The sequence below is a fragment of the Typopeltis vanoorti genome, chromosome 10 (assembly GCF_054136105.1).
Source record: "Typopeltis vanoorti isolate ZY-2024b chromosome 10, IOZ_Tvanoo_1.0, whole genome shotgun sequence".
Classification (NCBI taxonomy): domain Eukaryota; kingdom Metazoa; phylum Arthropoda; class Arachnida; order Uropygi; family Thelyphonidae; genus Typopeltis; species Typopeltis vanoorti.
Window position 1 is genome coordinate 95009074 of NC_143558.1, and position 17677 is coordinate 95026750.

Sequence of the window (17677 nt, forward strand, 5' to 3'; positions counted from 1 at the left end):
TTTACAAAGTGTTGTGTGTTTTTAATATAGGAGGGGAAATGACCTATCAACTCCTTGAGTGTTGACGCCCCTCCTATATTAGTCCTATAGGACCACAAGACGGCGGCATTGAGTTGTCTCTTCACTGCAGGCTGCTTCAATTATTGCCAGTCGAGTAGTTAGTGTATCCGCTCTCCAGCCAAAAGGCAGCGGGTTCAAATTCCACCATGAGCATGAATCGTTGTGATCGTTTGTGAAAATACTAGTGGTGGTGGGCAGTAGATGATGTAGATGATGGTAGTTGGGGTCCTTATAGCTTTATACAATGGAATGACAACTCTTATCTCAGCAGGTGAGCACCCATTTCAGTATTTCAGCAATCCTCTGGGTTACTGCAGCAATCCCAGATCCCCTGCCTCCTATACCTCCTCCAGTAGTTCCTCTGATAGATTATGCAGCCTCCTATATCGATGTATCCCAAACTTCAAGACTTTACATTTTGCTACATTAAACTGATACCCCCCCCCATTCATTTGCCTATCTGTCCAGTTTATTCAAATCCTCTTGCAGAGCTAACACATCTGTACTATTACTAATAACCCTTCCCTGCTTCACATCATCTGCAAACAACTAAATATCTCCCTGCAATCCACTGACAATGTCATTGATATAAAGGTAAAACAATACAGGTTCCAGTACTGAGGCCTGTGGAATCCCACTTATAACCTTCTGCCTCCTTGATAATGCTCCCCCATATGCAACTCTCTGATACCTATCAGTAGCCAATCCCAAATCCAGTTCACCTGACATCTAAACCCATTTACTGCAACTTAAATATCAGCTTATCATTTGTTACCCAGTCAAATGCCTTGTAAAATCAAAAAGGCAGAACATGCCTTTCCCTCATCGACAACTTTTGTCATTTTTTTATAGAAGGCAATCATATTACTCAAACAAGAGCATCTCTGAACAAATCCATGCTGACTCTCACAAATAACATTACCCTCATCTGTCCAAAGTATATCATCCATCACTAATTTCTCCAAGATCTTAACTACTGATGAAACACAAACTAGTCTATAATTTAACACTTCCAGTCTGCTACCATCCTTATACAATGGCACTATCTTACCCTTCTTCCACTCCTTGGGTACCTTTTCCTTGGCCAGACTTTTATTGAAAAGCCAACTCAACGAAGCTGTCAGTTCTTTAGTACATTCTCTCAAAACCCATGGCAAAATCCCATCCATTCCCATTACTTTACTGCTTTACTGACATCCAGAGTACTCAGTATTTGAAACACACTCTTTTGCACTTCTAAACCTCGAATCTCCCGTATCTCTGTAGCATTAAAACCTGCTTCTTCAGGATGAAATACCCCAATAAAGTGTTCATTGAACAATTCCACTACATTCTTTGCATCAGTCACTCTTTTCTCATTTTTATCCAACAATGTCATTCTTCCACAATCGTTTTTTCTCCTCCTCCTGTCCACATAGTGAAAAAAAAATAATTCCTTAGGATTTTCTTTGGATCTCAGAGCCAATCTCTTTTCATATTCCAGTTTTGTCTCCAGTTATAGTCACTCACTAGCTAGTGAGAGAGACAATAAAATGATTATCTAGATGGTGATCCAGGTTTTTTTTTTTTTTACAATATTGTAACCAAATCATCATAATGGAAGAATACAGCATAGTATATGAACAATAATACAACATGTAAACAAACCAAAATAGCAAAATATATTTAAATATAAGCATCAGTTAAATAAGTGACTAATAGTTTTATCTTATTCAGTTTTGGGTTACTTTATGAAATACTGCTGCTATTTTTTATATTACTCTGTCAGATTTAAATGAAAGAAACATAAAATAATAATGTTTATATGTTTTTTTTTCTTGCTTTAAGTTGCTTAAGTGAATTTTCGATATACCACTCAGTCTGAATGGGATTTAATGAAATTTGATAATAAAATATCTGTTGAAATTCATTAAATCATTAAGTTTTGATCTGACCATTTGTAATGCCAAATTAGGCAGGCAAAACAGAATTGTGTATAGTACATAAGCAAGGTGAAAGGTGAATTTCATCACCCAGTGTGAAACCATCACCCTGCTTACTGGAGGCCTGAAGTGGCTTAAAAAGTTTCATGTTTGGTCTCTAGAGCAGGTTTTCTGGACCATGTAAAAATAAATAAAAAATTACAAAAAATATATAAAATTGAAAAAAATTGAAAAAAAAAAAATCCTTAGCCCACCCACAATACAAATGTACTACAGGTTTAATAATAACCCTTCGTAGGTGGTACCCACATAAAAAAAAAGGCAGCGAACAGGTTTATGTGTCATAAATATACAATAACTATTGTCATGCTTGTAAGGAAAACCATATGAATCTGTGGGCAGTACATTGGTGAAGCCACTGGAAGTGACATTAGGCAAGCGACTGCTACACAGAAAACTGTAATTCAATGCATGTCACATGGAAGACTAAAAACTATTAAATGCCAAATTTTGAAAATACCAAATTTCAGAAGCCAACCAAGTAAAGTTAACAAAAAAATGCCACATATTATAAACATAAACCAGTAATAGAAACAACATAATATTTGAATATTTTTGGGAAAATTATTCAACAATAGCTTGACTGCCAATAGCAGAGGCATAAGCAAAACCATGCAACCTAGTGGGCAGTACATTGGTGAAATCACTGGAAGTGACAGTCAGGCAATGGACATACTGCCACAAAAAACTGTAATCCAATCCAACCCAAGTGGAAGACTAAAAACCATTCTGTGGCAAATGTTGAGAATACTGGATTTCAAAAATGGAAACAAACCAAATAAAAAGAACAAAAAATAAACATATATTACATATTACCTACATAAATCACCAATAATAAAAACAAATTTAAAAATGCACACAAAATAAATGTGATAAAATAGAAGAAACATAATATTCAGTTATAAAAGCAAGAAAGTAGATGACAAACATCAAGATTTTTGAATGCATAGTAATAAGACAATTGGGGATTTTTTTTGTGGGGCCAGGTGTGTATGGTAGTGTTTTTTTGAGATGAGATCATGTGGGTATGTTTTTTTTTTTTTTTTTTTGAGGTGGTTGGGTGGGTTTTTTGAAGTTGTGTGGCTAGGTGTCAGTTGCCCAACTGATATTACTTCTAGTGACGTCACGAACCTCTTGCTGCTAGGTCACATGGATTTCCTTATGTCTCAGCTATCAGCAAGCAGGCTATTGTTGTATACTTCTACCATATTTTCAAACAGTACTGTAATATAAAGAATGGCATTGCTGAGTTTATGTGGTCTAGTAATACAGAATGGTAATACAGTAATTTTTTTTTTTAAACAAGCCTCAGGTTCTTTGATTCTACCATATGATTCTATTATTGATACTATCCAAAATATTTTAAGTGAAATATTTTACTGTTCTACAGGTTATCTATTGAGAATATAGTCGAAATTTTCCATATCCCTGCCTATTGTCATAATTTTAGTCTTTTTATTGTAATTTTCATTTCAGTTTGTTACAGCTGTTATTGAATTTAGTTAAATTATTCTGGAAACTTGAACTGGATTTTTTTAGGATAACATCATCTGCAATAAAGCAGAGATCTAAGATTAATATATCTCTAATTCTGATATCAAGTTTATTGCCTCTTTCTTTCATGATGAGATCTATATATAGGATGAAGAGTGGAGATAATGCACCATTGTGTCATGCCTGATTTTATGTTAGACAACCTTCCTGTACTTCCTTCAGTTCAAGCTGCTCACTTAGTAACTTAAATATAAACTGTATTGCTCTTTATAACATCCCATTTATACCATATAATTGTACAGCTTTCTCTGAGCACCTTCACTCTCCCCCCCCCCACACACAGGATATACAGGGTGTTCGGGATAAATTTGACAGTTTCGTAAGGAAAAAGAAAATCTTCTTTGTATCTATTAAATTTAATGAATTGACAAAAAAACATTACAGGCAGAGTTAATTACAATACTATCAACAAGATTTACTCAAAATAACCACCATTAGCATCGATCACAGCTTCAATTCTGCTTCGGAACCTCGAACAAGCTGATGCTACAGTCTCCCTGGGAAGGGCCGCAAAAACTGTTTTAATTTTATCCATTAACTGGGCTTTTGTATTACTGGAAGTGCGATTGGTGTCTTTTTCAACTGCGCCCCATACAAAATAATCCATGGGGTTAAGGTCTGGGGAGTTTGGAGGCCAAACATTTGGACTGGTGAAGTCGTAGAAATTTTCAGACAACCATTTTTGACTTTTCCCAGAGGTGTGGCAAGGGGCCGAATCCTGCTGCCATACATACGGCCTACCATTGGCTACCCTTGTTATCCAGGGCTTGACTACAGTTAGCAACTCCATGAACAAAGCCCGAATTCCAATGCCAGGGTTCTTCAACACCTGTTCCTGCAGATTTGCGAGGAATTCTGCTGTACGAACGCAATCAGATCGTCTGCTAGGGATCTTTCTTCTTGCTACATCCTCATAGTCACCATTGCAAGTCTCTAGTTCATGCCTGATTGTTTTTACTGTATTCAGGGAGCATTGGGCAGCAGTCGTAATATCCTTATTTTGATGGCGGGCACGAATCATCATGATACAAGTTATTCTCTTCCATGATTCAGGTGGGTTCCAGCTATCCATCCTTTCTGACATCTTGTATATGAATGAAGAAGGGTCCAAACTTTTAAATGAAGAGAAGTGTGTGTTAATACATGTAACTTACGGAAAAATATAATTAATTATAAATATGTCAAATTTATCCCGAACACCCTGTATATACAAAACTTAAATACAAATCCTTGTTACATTCTCATGATTTCTCAACTATTTGTTAATGTAAAAATCTGATTCATTTTAAAAATTTTATGGAATTTACAACCGTGTTAAAAAACTTTTTTTATTATCCCGACGTTTCGATCTTCACATCAAGATCATCATCTGGAGCATACATAAATATACAGGACAAGCTGAGTTACATCATTAACTGTAAGCTAGAGAAACAATGATTTGATCACGTGTTATTCTACTGGCGTGACCTCTGGTGAAAAAAAAAAAAAAATTACATCAGGCTAAATTCTATTTTACATTGTTTCTCTAGCTTACAGTTAACGATATAACTCAGCTTGTCCTGTATATTTATGTATGCTCCAGATGATGTTCTTGATGTAAAGATCGAAACATCGGGATAATAAAAAAAGTTTTTTTAACACGGTTGTAAATTCCATAAAATTTTTAAAATGAATGCTGATCACCGTGTAATCCTAAAAGAAAGGTAAAAATCTGATCTTTTACAACCTCTATTTTTCTTGAATGCTTGTTCTTTTCCAAGTTTCTCTTCCACATTGTTTTAAATCTTTTCTGATATGCATGTGTAAATCTCTAACAAATAACAAAGAAATTCCTCTAATTTTTACATTGTTTTATTTATTTATTTTTTTTTATAGATGAGAAATTATTGAGAGCTCTAGTACAGTTATCCAGAATTTAACCTTCTGAATTATGCAGTATAACCATTGCAAAACTTGTTTACCTCCATATTTTGAACATTTCTGATTGAAATATAAATTAAAGATGCCAAGAAATTATATTCTTGGTTTCATTCTTTATTCAAGTGTAAGCAAACATTGTGTAAGGAGTAACTTCATGACAGGGCAACTCATATGTAGAGGCTAATGGCAATTGATGTGAAGTCATTAGCCTCTTCATATGAGTTGCCTTGTCAAGAAGTTACTTCATGTGCAAACTTTGGTTGCTTACACTTGGATAAAGGATGAAACCAAAAAATATACTTTCTTGGCATCTTTAATTTATAACATAACCAAGTGGAAAAACTTTCACCATCAATTTCTGGTTGAAATTTCTACCTTTCCAAATTTCATGCTTTTTGAAAGATTTTTCTACCTCAAGTATTGATTATATTCTTGAATATTTTCTACTACTGTTCTGTCACTGCTTTTTTTTCATTTAACACTCTTTCAAAGTAATTCTTCTACATATTCTAATTCAAAGTCATTCTAATTCTTCTGTTTCCTAGGCAGGACCTCTTGCGATGAGTCTCTTGACTCCATGGACGCCTGAATAATAATATCTTTAGTTTCAGTTTTCATGTCACCCTTATTATCTCTGATTATTTTTACTGTACTCTTCCTCCATGTCTAAGGGGTTTTTTTTTTTCAATAGTCTCCAGAATATTTTGCTACTTTCCTGATATTTACTTCTATATTCTTACCAAAGTCTTCTCCTTTTACACATTGCTTCATTTTTTTACATTTTTCTCTGTATTCTCTCAGAGCACATGCTTTGCTAGGAACTTACAGTACAGTTTCTTTTCCAGGACTGCATCTTTAACTTGATGGATGAGTTCTGATTGAAAAATCAGAACTCCATCCATCATGGAATTCTAATTTTTCTATCCTTGTAGATAACTTCACTACATACCTCTCTAGATAGATCAGTGTTTTCTCAATTATGTGTCCCTGAAATTGCAAGATTTAGTTCTTGCTTTCAAGTTCTTTTCATTTTTTTCTTGAATAATATTTGTATAGTTAAGCTTATAGTTCACTTAAAAAAGTTACTCAGCTTTAGTTCTTTTTAAAACTTTCTTACATATTTTTTTCTCAGTATGACATTCATTTTTATCCTGCTTATAACTAAGTGATTTCACTTTGTATTTCAAATGACCTATATAGTCATTCAACTACTGTAAAGATATTGCTATCAATAATAAGACAGTCAATAACTTATTTATCTTGTTTTCTCTCCATGTGTATTTGTGCACATTTTTATGCACACTTCTAGGCTAATCATCACTGTTAGTGATGATTAGCCTGTGTCCTGAGCAGAAATCCAGAAAGCACTTAACCATTATTATATCTTTGGCCTTTTCTCTAAACTTTCCTGAAACATTTCTCTATACCTGAGATTAATTTTCTACTCTGCTGTTTCGATTATCAAAGATCAACTTTTCCTGTTTTTTATTATTATTTTTTTTTAAATGTCAGCTGCCTTCACAAATGACTTGAAAAATTCTTCCACTTTTTTCATTAGCAGAATCTTCTTTTAGACTATACGCTCAAATGATATTCATTATCCAATTGCGCATTTTGAAATCTGTCCATATAACTAATCAAAGTTACCTGTCAATTGAGAAGTTTATCTTTATGTTTAGAGTTGAATGATATCACTAATCCATCCTTTTCTTGATCACTGTTGCTAAAATATAACACCCTATATATATATGTTAAAGATACCAAGAAATTTATATATATATATATATACATATATATATATCATCTAGCTGTATTTCACCTGTTTTTTTCTTGTTCTTCTCAGTAACCAATAATTACAGTAATCTACCATTTATCCAGCCACACTGAGAGTGCAGTCTGCCATTCTGATAACTGAAGTATAATAACATGGTGCTATAGCAGAAGCTGGTTAACATACAAAAGTCTGTTAATTAAAGGGTCCTTGTTTTGAAGGTTGGATGAATGGTAGCTTACTGTATGTATGCTTGTACTTTTCAAGTTCAGCTTCTTTTCCATTGATACCTATGCTGATATTGTCAGTCTTCAATTCTACTGACATCAGGTTTGTTCTGCTAGCAGAATTCTTAATGTTCACCCTGGTTACCATGACAAAAATAGTGGTAGCCTTGTTTAACCAGATGGTGTCCCAGTCAGAATGAATTTGATCATGTTTAATTACCATCATTTCTTTCTAGTTTAAGCCAATACAGAATGCAACTTGGTCAGCTAAGTAACAAACTGCCAGCCCATCCTCATCCATTCAGTATCCCATGGAGACCTTTCCCAAACAGGGTATACCATGTGAAGATGATGTTAGGTTAGAAAACCTTAGTTCTCTGCATTCCTTCACTATGTGACAACAGCTACACTATGTATACCAAAAACTGTGATAGATTTAGTTATTATAATAGATGTAGAAAGTTTTTTACCTTGGGTATATATTATGTTAAAGATACCAAGCAATTTTATAAGCTAGGTTTTTAATCAATTTTTCCCAAGTAAGCAAACAGACAATAAGTGTGTTAAAAACCTAGCTTATAAAATTGCTTGGTATCTTTAACATATTATAATGGATGTTGTTGGAATATGGTAATGCTGTTATTATTTTTATTATCATTGTCAACAATCATTTATTTATTACAAAATTATGATATTTTTCTTGCCATTTTTTTCCTTTACAGAAGCACCTTCACTCAGAATACTTTGAATAACGGAAATTTTTTAGTCATGATTATTTTTGTGAAAAGAAAGCAGTGTCGACAGGGAAAGAAAAAAAAAGTTATTGCAGAGGATGGCCAAGTTGCTCAGGCCCAAGAGTCACATAGGATGTTTTTCAGGTGTTCTTGGGTGACAAGATATTTTCTATAAAATTTAATCATTAAATTATTTTTCTTCACTTCTAAAGCTGAAAAAAGTAACCAGTATTTCACCTTCAAAACCAATTTTAAAATACACTCACTTGTCATAACACAACACCTGCAGGGTAAGTTGATGGGCATTGCCAGTTGTTGGTGAATGGCAGTTGGTGATAATTACATTATCTGTTGGTGCCTGTCACACAGAAAAAAATGTCTTATGCAGAAACTATACATGCATGTCAAGAAGAAATGCATCTTCTTAATTCCCAATTGCTATCTCTGCCAAGGCTGGGCACAAGGCTGGACTCTCCAGGCTTAGGCACAAGAGTCACCAGCCTAGGGGCACAATGGCTTTGGGATGCCAACATCATAAAAAAAAAAGTAATAGTATTAGTCGAAGCATTGGCTGTATGAGCAGTGTCCCCAAAATGCTCTATACACACTTTTTTGGCAATAACTATAAACTGCTTTTAACAATAAAGAATTTTAGGATGCCTGTCTCGTCTTACAATGCACTGATAAAAGTGGCCTAGAGGCACCATATACCCTTAAGCCAGCACGTCCTTCAGCTCACATAGGTGATCACCTCAAGATCAATCTCACTAATTGGAAGGAGATGCAACACTCAATTCACAATCATTTCTAATGAAATTACTGGATCTGGGACTTTCAATCCTTGTGCATCCCATTACATATTGCCTAAGATTGTTGTCTTTAAGAAAAAGAAATTCATTCTCTTATTCCCAATGCTATCTCTTCATTCCAATCTACCCATGTCACCCCTCAGCTGCCATTTTTCCACACTACCCATGCCTGCTCACCTTTATCACTACTTATCCCAAGCATCTACTGAGACTCAACTACCTCACACATATACCAGGCTACCTTCATACAACATCCACTTTCCTTATGCTGTATATCCCTGTCCATCCCATCTTCTCCAATTTTCCTATCTACCATGCATTCCTGTTCTCTCAGTTTCATCTCTTACATTACTTTCTTCCATAACTTCCCAATATCCATCCTCACATTCTCCTCCTGTCCCAAATCATTTGTTCCTGCAATCATACTCGCTTTTTCATTTCCTTCTTATATACAAAGTAATAATCACCTCCAAAAAAAGGTCTTCTGCACCTGCTCATTCACTACACCTTTAATAATAACTCAATACATTGCAACTCAAGTCATTCATCACTTCTTTTTCCTTTCATTCATATCCACCAAGCACTGAATCTTATTATGTATATACTTGATCCTATGTGTCATGATGAACTCATTCTTCAAATCTTGCTTGCTTCTTTCACTCCATGCTATTTCTCTTTAATTCCAACAAACATGCTTGCATTTGCTCCATCAGTCCCTTTAGCAGTTGCAATCACATTCTCAACACCAATTTTCTCACTCACCTCTTTGGTTAATACTATTGACAGTATTATGCCCTTCTAGAATTCACTCCTTGTTCCTTACTCACTCATTGATGTTTCACTACAATTCCAAATTAATGGTAGCATAGCTATGATGGGGCCCAAACTGCTGTTTGCTATATTGTTTTCAAATTTAACTGCTTGAAATAAACAAACAAACAAAAAAAAAAAGTAACAGAAGAAACGGTTGTTGTCAGAAGAGTGAAACCTTATCAAAATGGGCCAATAGAAGGTGAATAGATGGACGCTTGTGCAAGTGATCATCTATTAAGGTCCGCGCTAGGGCAACTCGTAAATGCCAGCGAGTGTATTTCCGTAAGTTCTCTGGTCAAATTTCATATGAAACTTTCATAGTTTCTGCATTCGGCTTTGAAATAATGCTGGATTTAATATCCACTTGATTTATATAGTTTGCATCGCTGAAATGAAGCCTTTTTGGCTTTTTATTTTAGTAAAAAAGTAGTCATTTATTAGCATTTTTTTAAATATCAGTTTTATCGCTTTTGATTTGGTCGGTAATCTTAAACTGAAAATAAAGAGCCAAAAGGCTTCACTTCGGCGATGTAAAATTATCCACTTAATTTGGGTAATCTTTAATTATATGTGCACGTGTTGTATATACAGACACCCTTTAAATAAGAAGTGGGTGATCTTAATACTAACAATATGTATGTATATACCTTGGGATACACATGTTCCTGAAACTGTTTTTCAGTAATGTTATCCAATACAGGAATATTAGAAATATCACTATCACCCATAACACTGCAGCATTATAAGAAATCCATAACACCAAATTTATCAGGATTCAATTACAATTTTAAAATAAATAGAAGCTAAATCACGTTACTAAAGAATAGCACTCAGCACCCTCTATCCAAGTCATGATGACAGGGAAAGAACCGCTGTTCCAAAATAAACACCAACCTTCTATACTCTTAACTGTAAATAAAATAAAAATATTCTGGTTTTCGGAACAGAAACATTTTCAAGCTTTGCTGAATTTTCCATGACAGGATAATATCTGCACAGTATCATTCAGCATAAAAAATGTTTTAATTCATTAGTTAAAGTACAGTACAAGTTGATAAAAAATAAAGACTTCAGAACACACACAATTTACAGACAAAAAATACTAGCGGTGGTAGTTGTGGGCAGTAGATGGCGTTGATTGATGTAGGGGATTGGTAGTAGACGTTCTGTGTATGAGACGGAGAGTTGTACAGTAGGTGTCCTCCCGCGATGTGCCTTCGGACTCCTTGGAGGTGTCACGAATAATAATAATAATAATAAAATTCATGACTCGGCAGAATCCTCCGTAACTCATTCGGTATAAACGAAGTTTTTCGGTCCGAAAGAATTCTTCAATTCCAGTCTATGACGAGAAGAAGCTTTATCAAATATTTTTCAATTAAAGGTGAATTAGCAAGTCTGATAAGGGGATAGAGTTTTTTTTTCCTCCCGAAACTCGAGTTTTCATGCCTCAAAATAGGTAAACAGGCCCGTAGCCACACTATATGTACAGACAGCACACTTTTGGGAATGATGGTAGCCTGGACTGGTCCCTAGCTAAAAGTAGTGATCAATACCTCATTACGGATCCGTACGCTAACAACAACATGCCTGACTTTATAGCAGGTGAGACATGGTTTGGTAAAGAGTAAGTGTGACTTCAGTAATTAGCTTAGGTCTTATAATAAAGTGAAAATTTAGACGGATAAAGGAAATTGCTGAACAAAGATACTGTTTTTTTGCAACGGCATTTGGCAGAATACCACATCAAACTCTGTTATATAAACTGGAATAAATGGAGATGGAAATGAAGCTTATGATTTTTTAGATTTTAGAGTGGTGATGGAAAGATATCAGATAGTAGTATATGGGGAGAATGAATCGAGGAGAACACTCAGTTTCCCCATATACTACACTATGGTGATTAGGAGAAAATATGCAGTTGTTTGCCAGTTATGCAAAGTTAGGATGTGGGATAGTCAATGAATATGATGTGGAGATCCTGAAGTTTGATTTAAATCAAGTGGCAGTACGAACAGAGGATAACTGTTGCCAGTTTAATGTGTTCAAGTGTAAAGTCATGCACTTCAGAATGAAGAGATCACAAGTCGTAAACTACGTTGATGAAATGAAGTGCAAAAATTCATAAGTCCAAAGATTTAGAGAGGACTGTAGACATGAAGTTGAAGTTTATAGGACATACTATAAAGGCCAAATTAGCACAGTGGATTACTTGGTTATGGAAGAACACAATAAAGGACAGGGAGGTTATTAATCCCATAAATAAGGCATTAATAGGATCACATCTACACTATTTCGAGAATATATGGTAAAATGAATTTCATGGAAGTGGCAGAGAGGATCCAAAGGTCAGTGACCAAAGTTGAAAGTCTTTAGGCTACAAAAACTAGTTGTAAGCAAAAAAGAAGAAACGTGATAAAATATGTTATTAATTGGGGTTTTATACAATTGGTATAGTGGACTTTGCCAATAGATAGCAGGAAGAAGAAAAGAAGACCCACCATTACTAGAAATGGTAGAAGAATGTTTAGCAAGGATGTTAGGACTTGTTCTGATTGGAGAAGTGAGATATGTTGCCAGAAGGGTCCAAGAACTTTGTCGTGAATGAGTTCACGAAGTGATATTATAAGTATTGTGTTAATAATAATGGTTAGTGCAGGACTCCTGCCATGAGTATTCATCTTCATAAATATGCCCGAGAATATGAAATAAATCCGCTAGAGCCTTTTATTCTGAAATGGAGTAGGTGAAGCCGTTTAGTCCTAACTAACTTTTGGAGACTACTGGGTAGATAATCAAAGAAACATGGGCGAAGAATATCACTGATTTAAATGGTATCCGAGGAGCAGAAAAGGGCAGACAAACTGCAGCCATTTTTTTTTTTTTTTACAAATTGTATGCATCTCTATCGTCGATGTTTAATGACTTCAAAATATTTACATATTTTCTTTAAAATTCCACCAAGCGCACCAATATTGATTATTGATCTTTATCTGTTAAGTTACGCCCGACCAATTTCGATTGCCAAATATTCATATTTTGTAATTCTGAAATTTTTTTATATTTTCTAAATGAATGACTATTCCTTATTCTGAACTTCATATTTCAACACAAAATTTTGAATAATAATATCTGGAATCTAAAAACAACATCTAGTCCATGTTATTATATGGATATACTCATAGACAGTTAATGCAATGCATCATTATTTTATACACAGATCTACATCTCTATACAAATACAGACAAGAAGGGCAACATGCTAATATATATATACGGGTAGAAAATTGCATGCACCATTACTTAAGTTTGGAACAAAATAAAACAAAGTATTAAATAACATTTAATTTTATATTTTTCACATGAGCTTGGATTTTTGAACATAGATATTATTATCAACAGGCCTCCATGTAGTCAAAAGACTCATTATGGATGGCCCACTCTACCATGCACAGCTCATCATACCTTGACTTGAATGCACTCACTACACTCTCAGGAAATACACTCTGATCAACAAGCACTCTCCATGGGAAAAATCAACTCCTCATCCATAAGGCTCACACCCATAAGGCTATGGCCTCTCGTTCTCCCAATGATATTAGATGAAAAACCCAATCCACGCTAATTAGGTTACCCTTTACCAACTTATACATCTCGATCATGTGTCACCTCTTGTTTCTATCCACTAGACTCTGTAATTTGTATTCTCTCAATATATCCTCATATTCTAGAGACCAGAAACCAAGTTAATCAATTGTATCTAAACCCTTGCCATCATCTCATCATCCTTTTGAAAACCTGATGACCAAATCTCAGCACACTAATCTATGTGCAGTCTGATCAAAGTCTTGTAGAATCAAGACATTCTTACTTCTTCTATATGATAGTTATCCCGTCTCCTTCACATAATCGGCTGTGTCTGGGTTGTTTTCACAATTTTAGCAAAATGTCCACAAAATTTCAATCCTTATCCACACAACCCACAAGTTCTTCATCTCCTCCACATACTCCATATCCCCACCAATCCTGTATTCTGTATCTCATCTTTGTTTTCCAAATTTTAAAACCATACGTTCTGCAATATTAAACGGATTCCACAAACTCATCTATTTAGGCAGTCTATTTAAATACAAAGCTACATCTTTTTACTTCTCATAATCCTCCCCAACTTTACATCATCTGCAAAGAGCAATATATCACTATTTAAGCCCTTTCATTTCATGTCATTTTTATACAAATTACACATCAATGACCCCCAAAATATATCCACGGAGAAGGCCATTAATGACCTTCCTCTTCTGTGTTATTACTCCCTCATACACAACCTGCTGATACCTATCAGACAGCCAACCTCCAAACGAATCCCATCTGTTCGAATTTAATTACTATTTTCTCTTCTGGGAATCTATTGAAATCTATTCCAAAATCTAAATCACTACTCTATATGCATCACCTTATTATAATAAGTAAGCCGAATGTTAAACGATGATTTTCCTTTAGCAAAACCATAAAAACCTTGCTTTCCGTTAAACAGAATTCAACTGCTCTCCGCCCAGTTTTTAATCTTTGTCCACAATAATTTCTCTAACACGTTGAACGCAACTCCAGAAAGCAGATCGACATATAGTTCAAAGCCTTAGTCTTATCTCCCCTTTTATGAAGCAGAACAATTTTGTCATCTTTCCATTCCTTTAGGACCTGGGCTAATCTACGACTCATATTAAAAATGTACTTTCGTCAAGACACGTGGTGATATATCGAGTCCCATGGCTTTTTGACATCAAGTTTACTCAGTTCCTTATATAAACCTGCTCACTCACCATTATTGGTTTCTCACAATTCCGACTTCTCAAGTTTTGCACTATATTACGATCACAAAGATGAAATACTTTAATGCACTATGCATTAAACACCTCTACTATAACCTCCTCAGTGTTTATCATTCTACCGTTATCACTGACAAGTATCATCCTCCTGTAATCGTTCTTCCTTGAACTGGCCACAAATTAAAATCTCCATAGGGCTTACTCTTCTATTCGTCATGCAATTTATTATCTCCACTCATCTTGTGCTGTTTCCACAATACCATTTTCTTCCAGATTGCAGATTTCACCTCTTCGTTCATCCATTTTGCACATTCCATATTTAGTCCGCTGACCTTTAAAATACACTCAATCATTGCCTCTGTCAGACAATTTCTGAGTAGGGACCAAGCAGCATTGATTTCCTTCCCATGCAATTGCTTATTCCATGATATCGTTGCAAGCCGCTTCCTGAGTTTTTCATAATTACCTGTCTTATTTTTCCACATATAACACTTTTTTACAAAAGGCCTGATATGCCTGACCACCACCACCACCACTCAAGTGATCACTTCATGGCGATCACTTGGGTGGTGATCACCACTTGGGTGGGTGATCACTGGACGAAGATGTATTACTTCATTTACAACAATCGCTTCCGATGAGATAATAAAATCGAAAACCCTCGATCAATGTGTGTGTGGCTTCTGTTACATACTGATTACGGTAGCTATCACTTAAAAACTGATGCGCTCTCTTCATTCCAGCCGATATTAATGATACGTCGTTGATAAGTGAACTCTATCAACGCTACAATTCACATCCTCCTTGTTTCGAATTCTTCTAGCATTTGTAAACCTATGCACTAGCGCAATGGTTCTTAACCTTTTAGTAGTCGCGGCCCACTAAGTATCCTGAAATATTTTCGGGGATCCCTAGTTTGTAATAGCATAATTTTTTTTTTATTTTTTTTTTTTATTATTTTTTTTTTAGTTTATTATCTCTCAAATAATTACATGAATATACTAACATTTAGGCAACAATGCATCTTTTTCTTGCAAAATGGTTCAGTAAGAATTATAATTACTCTTAATATCATTATCATTTGCAGAATTTCTCATTGACACAAGAGTAAAAAGTGTGTATTATTATCATTAATAATAATCATAGTAATCGTGTTTATTGTTAATGACTCACAAGTTAAACAATATTACTTATGTTGCAGTTTATATAATAATATTTTTTTTTAATTTAAATTGTAAATTAAATATATAATTTTAAACTTAAATATGTAACTGAAGTATTACTATCACATTTTCTGTTTACTACTAGAATTCATTACAGAATGTTAAGTGAATAATGTTAGATAAATACTACTACTGGGATGTAACTTAACTGCACCCTCGAAGCTTTGTAATTAGCTTATCTGAGGGTGATACTGGTTATATATACGTATATTTGTTATTGATTTGGTTGCTGTGTTGGAAGTAGGCAGATCTTTGGGAGGTCAAATGAATGATCTGAAAGGTCGGATCAAAGTGAAATTGCCGATATATCCTATGTTATTGCATCTGTCTTGATGGTTCACGTTCTTTTTTTATTGTGGGCTTCTTTTTGAACTATTTAGGAGGCTTTTTTCTTCACAGTGGCAGCCTTTCTATGTCTTCTGTGCTTTTAATTTGTATCGGCTTTGAAGTTTGTGACTTCCTTATGAATATCTTGGCATCTCTGGTCCACAAAAATTGGTAATTTTTTTCCATTTTTGCTTTTCTTGCTTGGTGCAACAGATTCTGGTTGAATGGTGTTAAATATTCGGATAGGAAGATTGGTGTATTGTCTTGCTGTGCGTTCAAGTCCTTGGCAACTGGTTTTTTCAGCCTGCTGGCTTTTATGAGATTGTCTCTTGTGGACTTGCTTTTAAGACGAATTATGACTGGTGCAGGTCGTGGGAAGCCTTTGTTTTTGCTCTTCCTAGGAATCCGATTTACGGTCTGAATGTCGTTAAGCTGTAGGGGTATATCAATTACATGGCCTAATTTTAAAACCACGTCTCTGAGGTTTTCTGTAGGTGCAGTTTCAGGAAGACCGTTTATGACAAGATCTTTTTTATGTTGTTGCTGATTTAAACGTTCGTATTGTAGTTTTATACAATGAAGTTCTTGACGGAGTTCGGATGTCTCTTTCGTCAAATTGTGTTGCCTGTCTTTTAGTGCGTTAATGCTCATTTTAATGTCTTTTACCGTTTGCAACACTTCTATAACTGCTAAATTATTATGTTTTACCAAATCTTCATATTCGCTAGATTTTTTTGTTATTTGTTCGTTCTGTTTCTTAAAGAGTTCTTGCACAAGATCTACTAAGCTGGCTTTTATAGTCACTAGACCGTTTTCTATTAGTATACTTAAAGTTTAAATTATAGGACTCACCTGCGTTTTTTTGTCTGTTCAGTTCGTCATCTGATTTTGCCTCCGGTATAATCAGCTGCATCGTAGGTGGCTGCATTACGTGCGTTTCTTTGTTCCTCAAGCAGATTACACACTTCCATTCCTCACGTGTTACATCGGGTTCATATTTATGTTGCCCGGTTGTTTCTGAAAAGCCGGCCCATTTTAAGTGTAGAATCCTACTGCATTTCGTACAAGTTATATTATTTCCGTTGGACGATAACTCCTCCAGGCATTTGATACACTTCATGACTCACCTTTCTTCCCTTTGGCAGGGAGGCGTGATTATAAAGGTGGCCACGTCCTTTGTTCTTCGCTGGTTGTTGACCACGGTCCTCTCTGTTCCCTTTTCAACACTTCAAAACTTGGTTTCTTCTTAGCCGATCTCGTTGAATTTTATATCACTGTCTTCGGCGTCATAAGTAGGGTTACTTGGGAGCACTTTCAACTTAAAACAGGAGTTGGAACCACTTTAAAACTATAAAAAACTGGAGCAGCGATATCACCGTGCGACTGTTAGTATGCCTACACAGCGCCCTCTCTATTATTATTATTATTATTA

General features: G+C 35.1%; 1 protein-coding gene across 2 annotated transcripts in view; it reads right to left on the reverse strand.

The window, feature by feature from the left end:
- The window catches only part of LOC150102605 (tRNA wybutosine-synthesizing protein 5-like), a 98318-nt gene extending 87495 nt beyond the window's left edge, over nucleotides 1–10823 (reverse strand). The window contains exon 1 of one of the 2 annotated variants that reach the window (XM_090398932.1): nucleotides 10518–10823. In XM_090398932.1, the coding sequence (XP_090255058.1) occupies nucleotides 10518–10598 (81 nt within the window). In that variant the 5' untranslated portion in view covers nucleotides 10599–10823. The remainder of the gene's footprint in view (nucleotides 1–10517) is intronic. The other variant, XM_090398931.1, reaches the window with a different exon arrangement.
- Between the last annotated feature and the right edge of the window lie 6854 nt (nucleotides 10824–17677).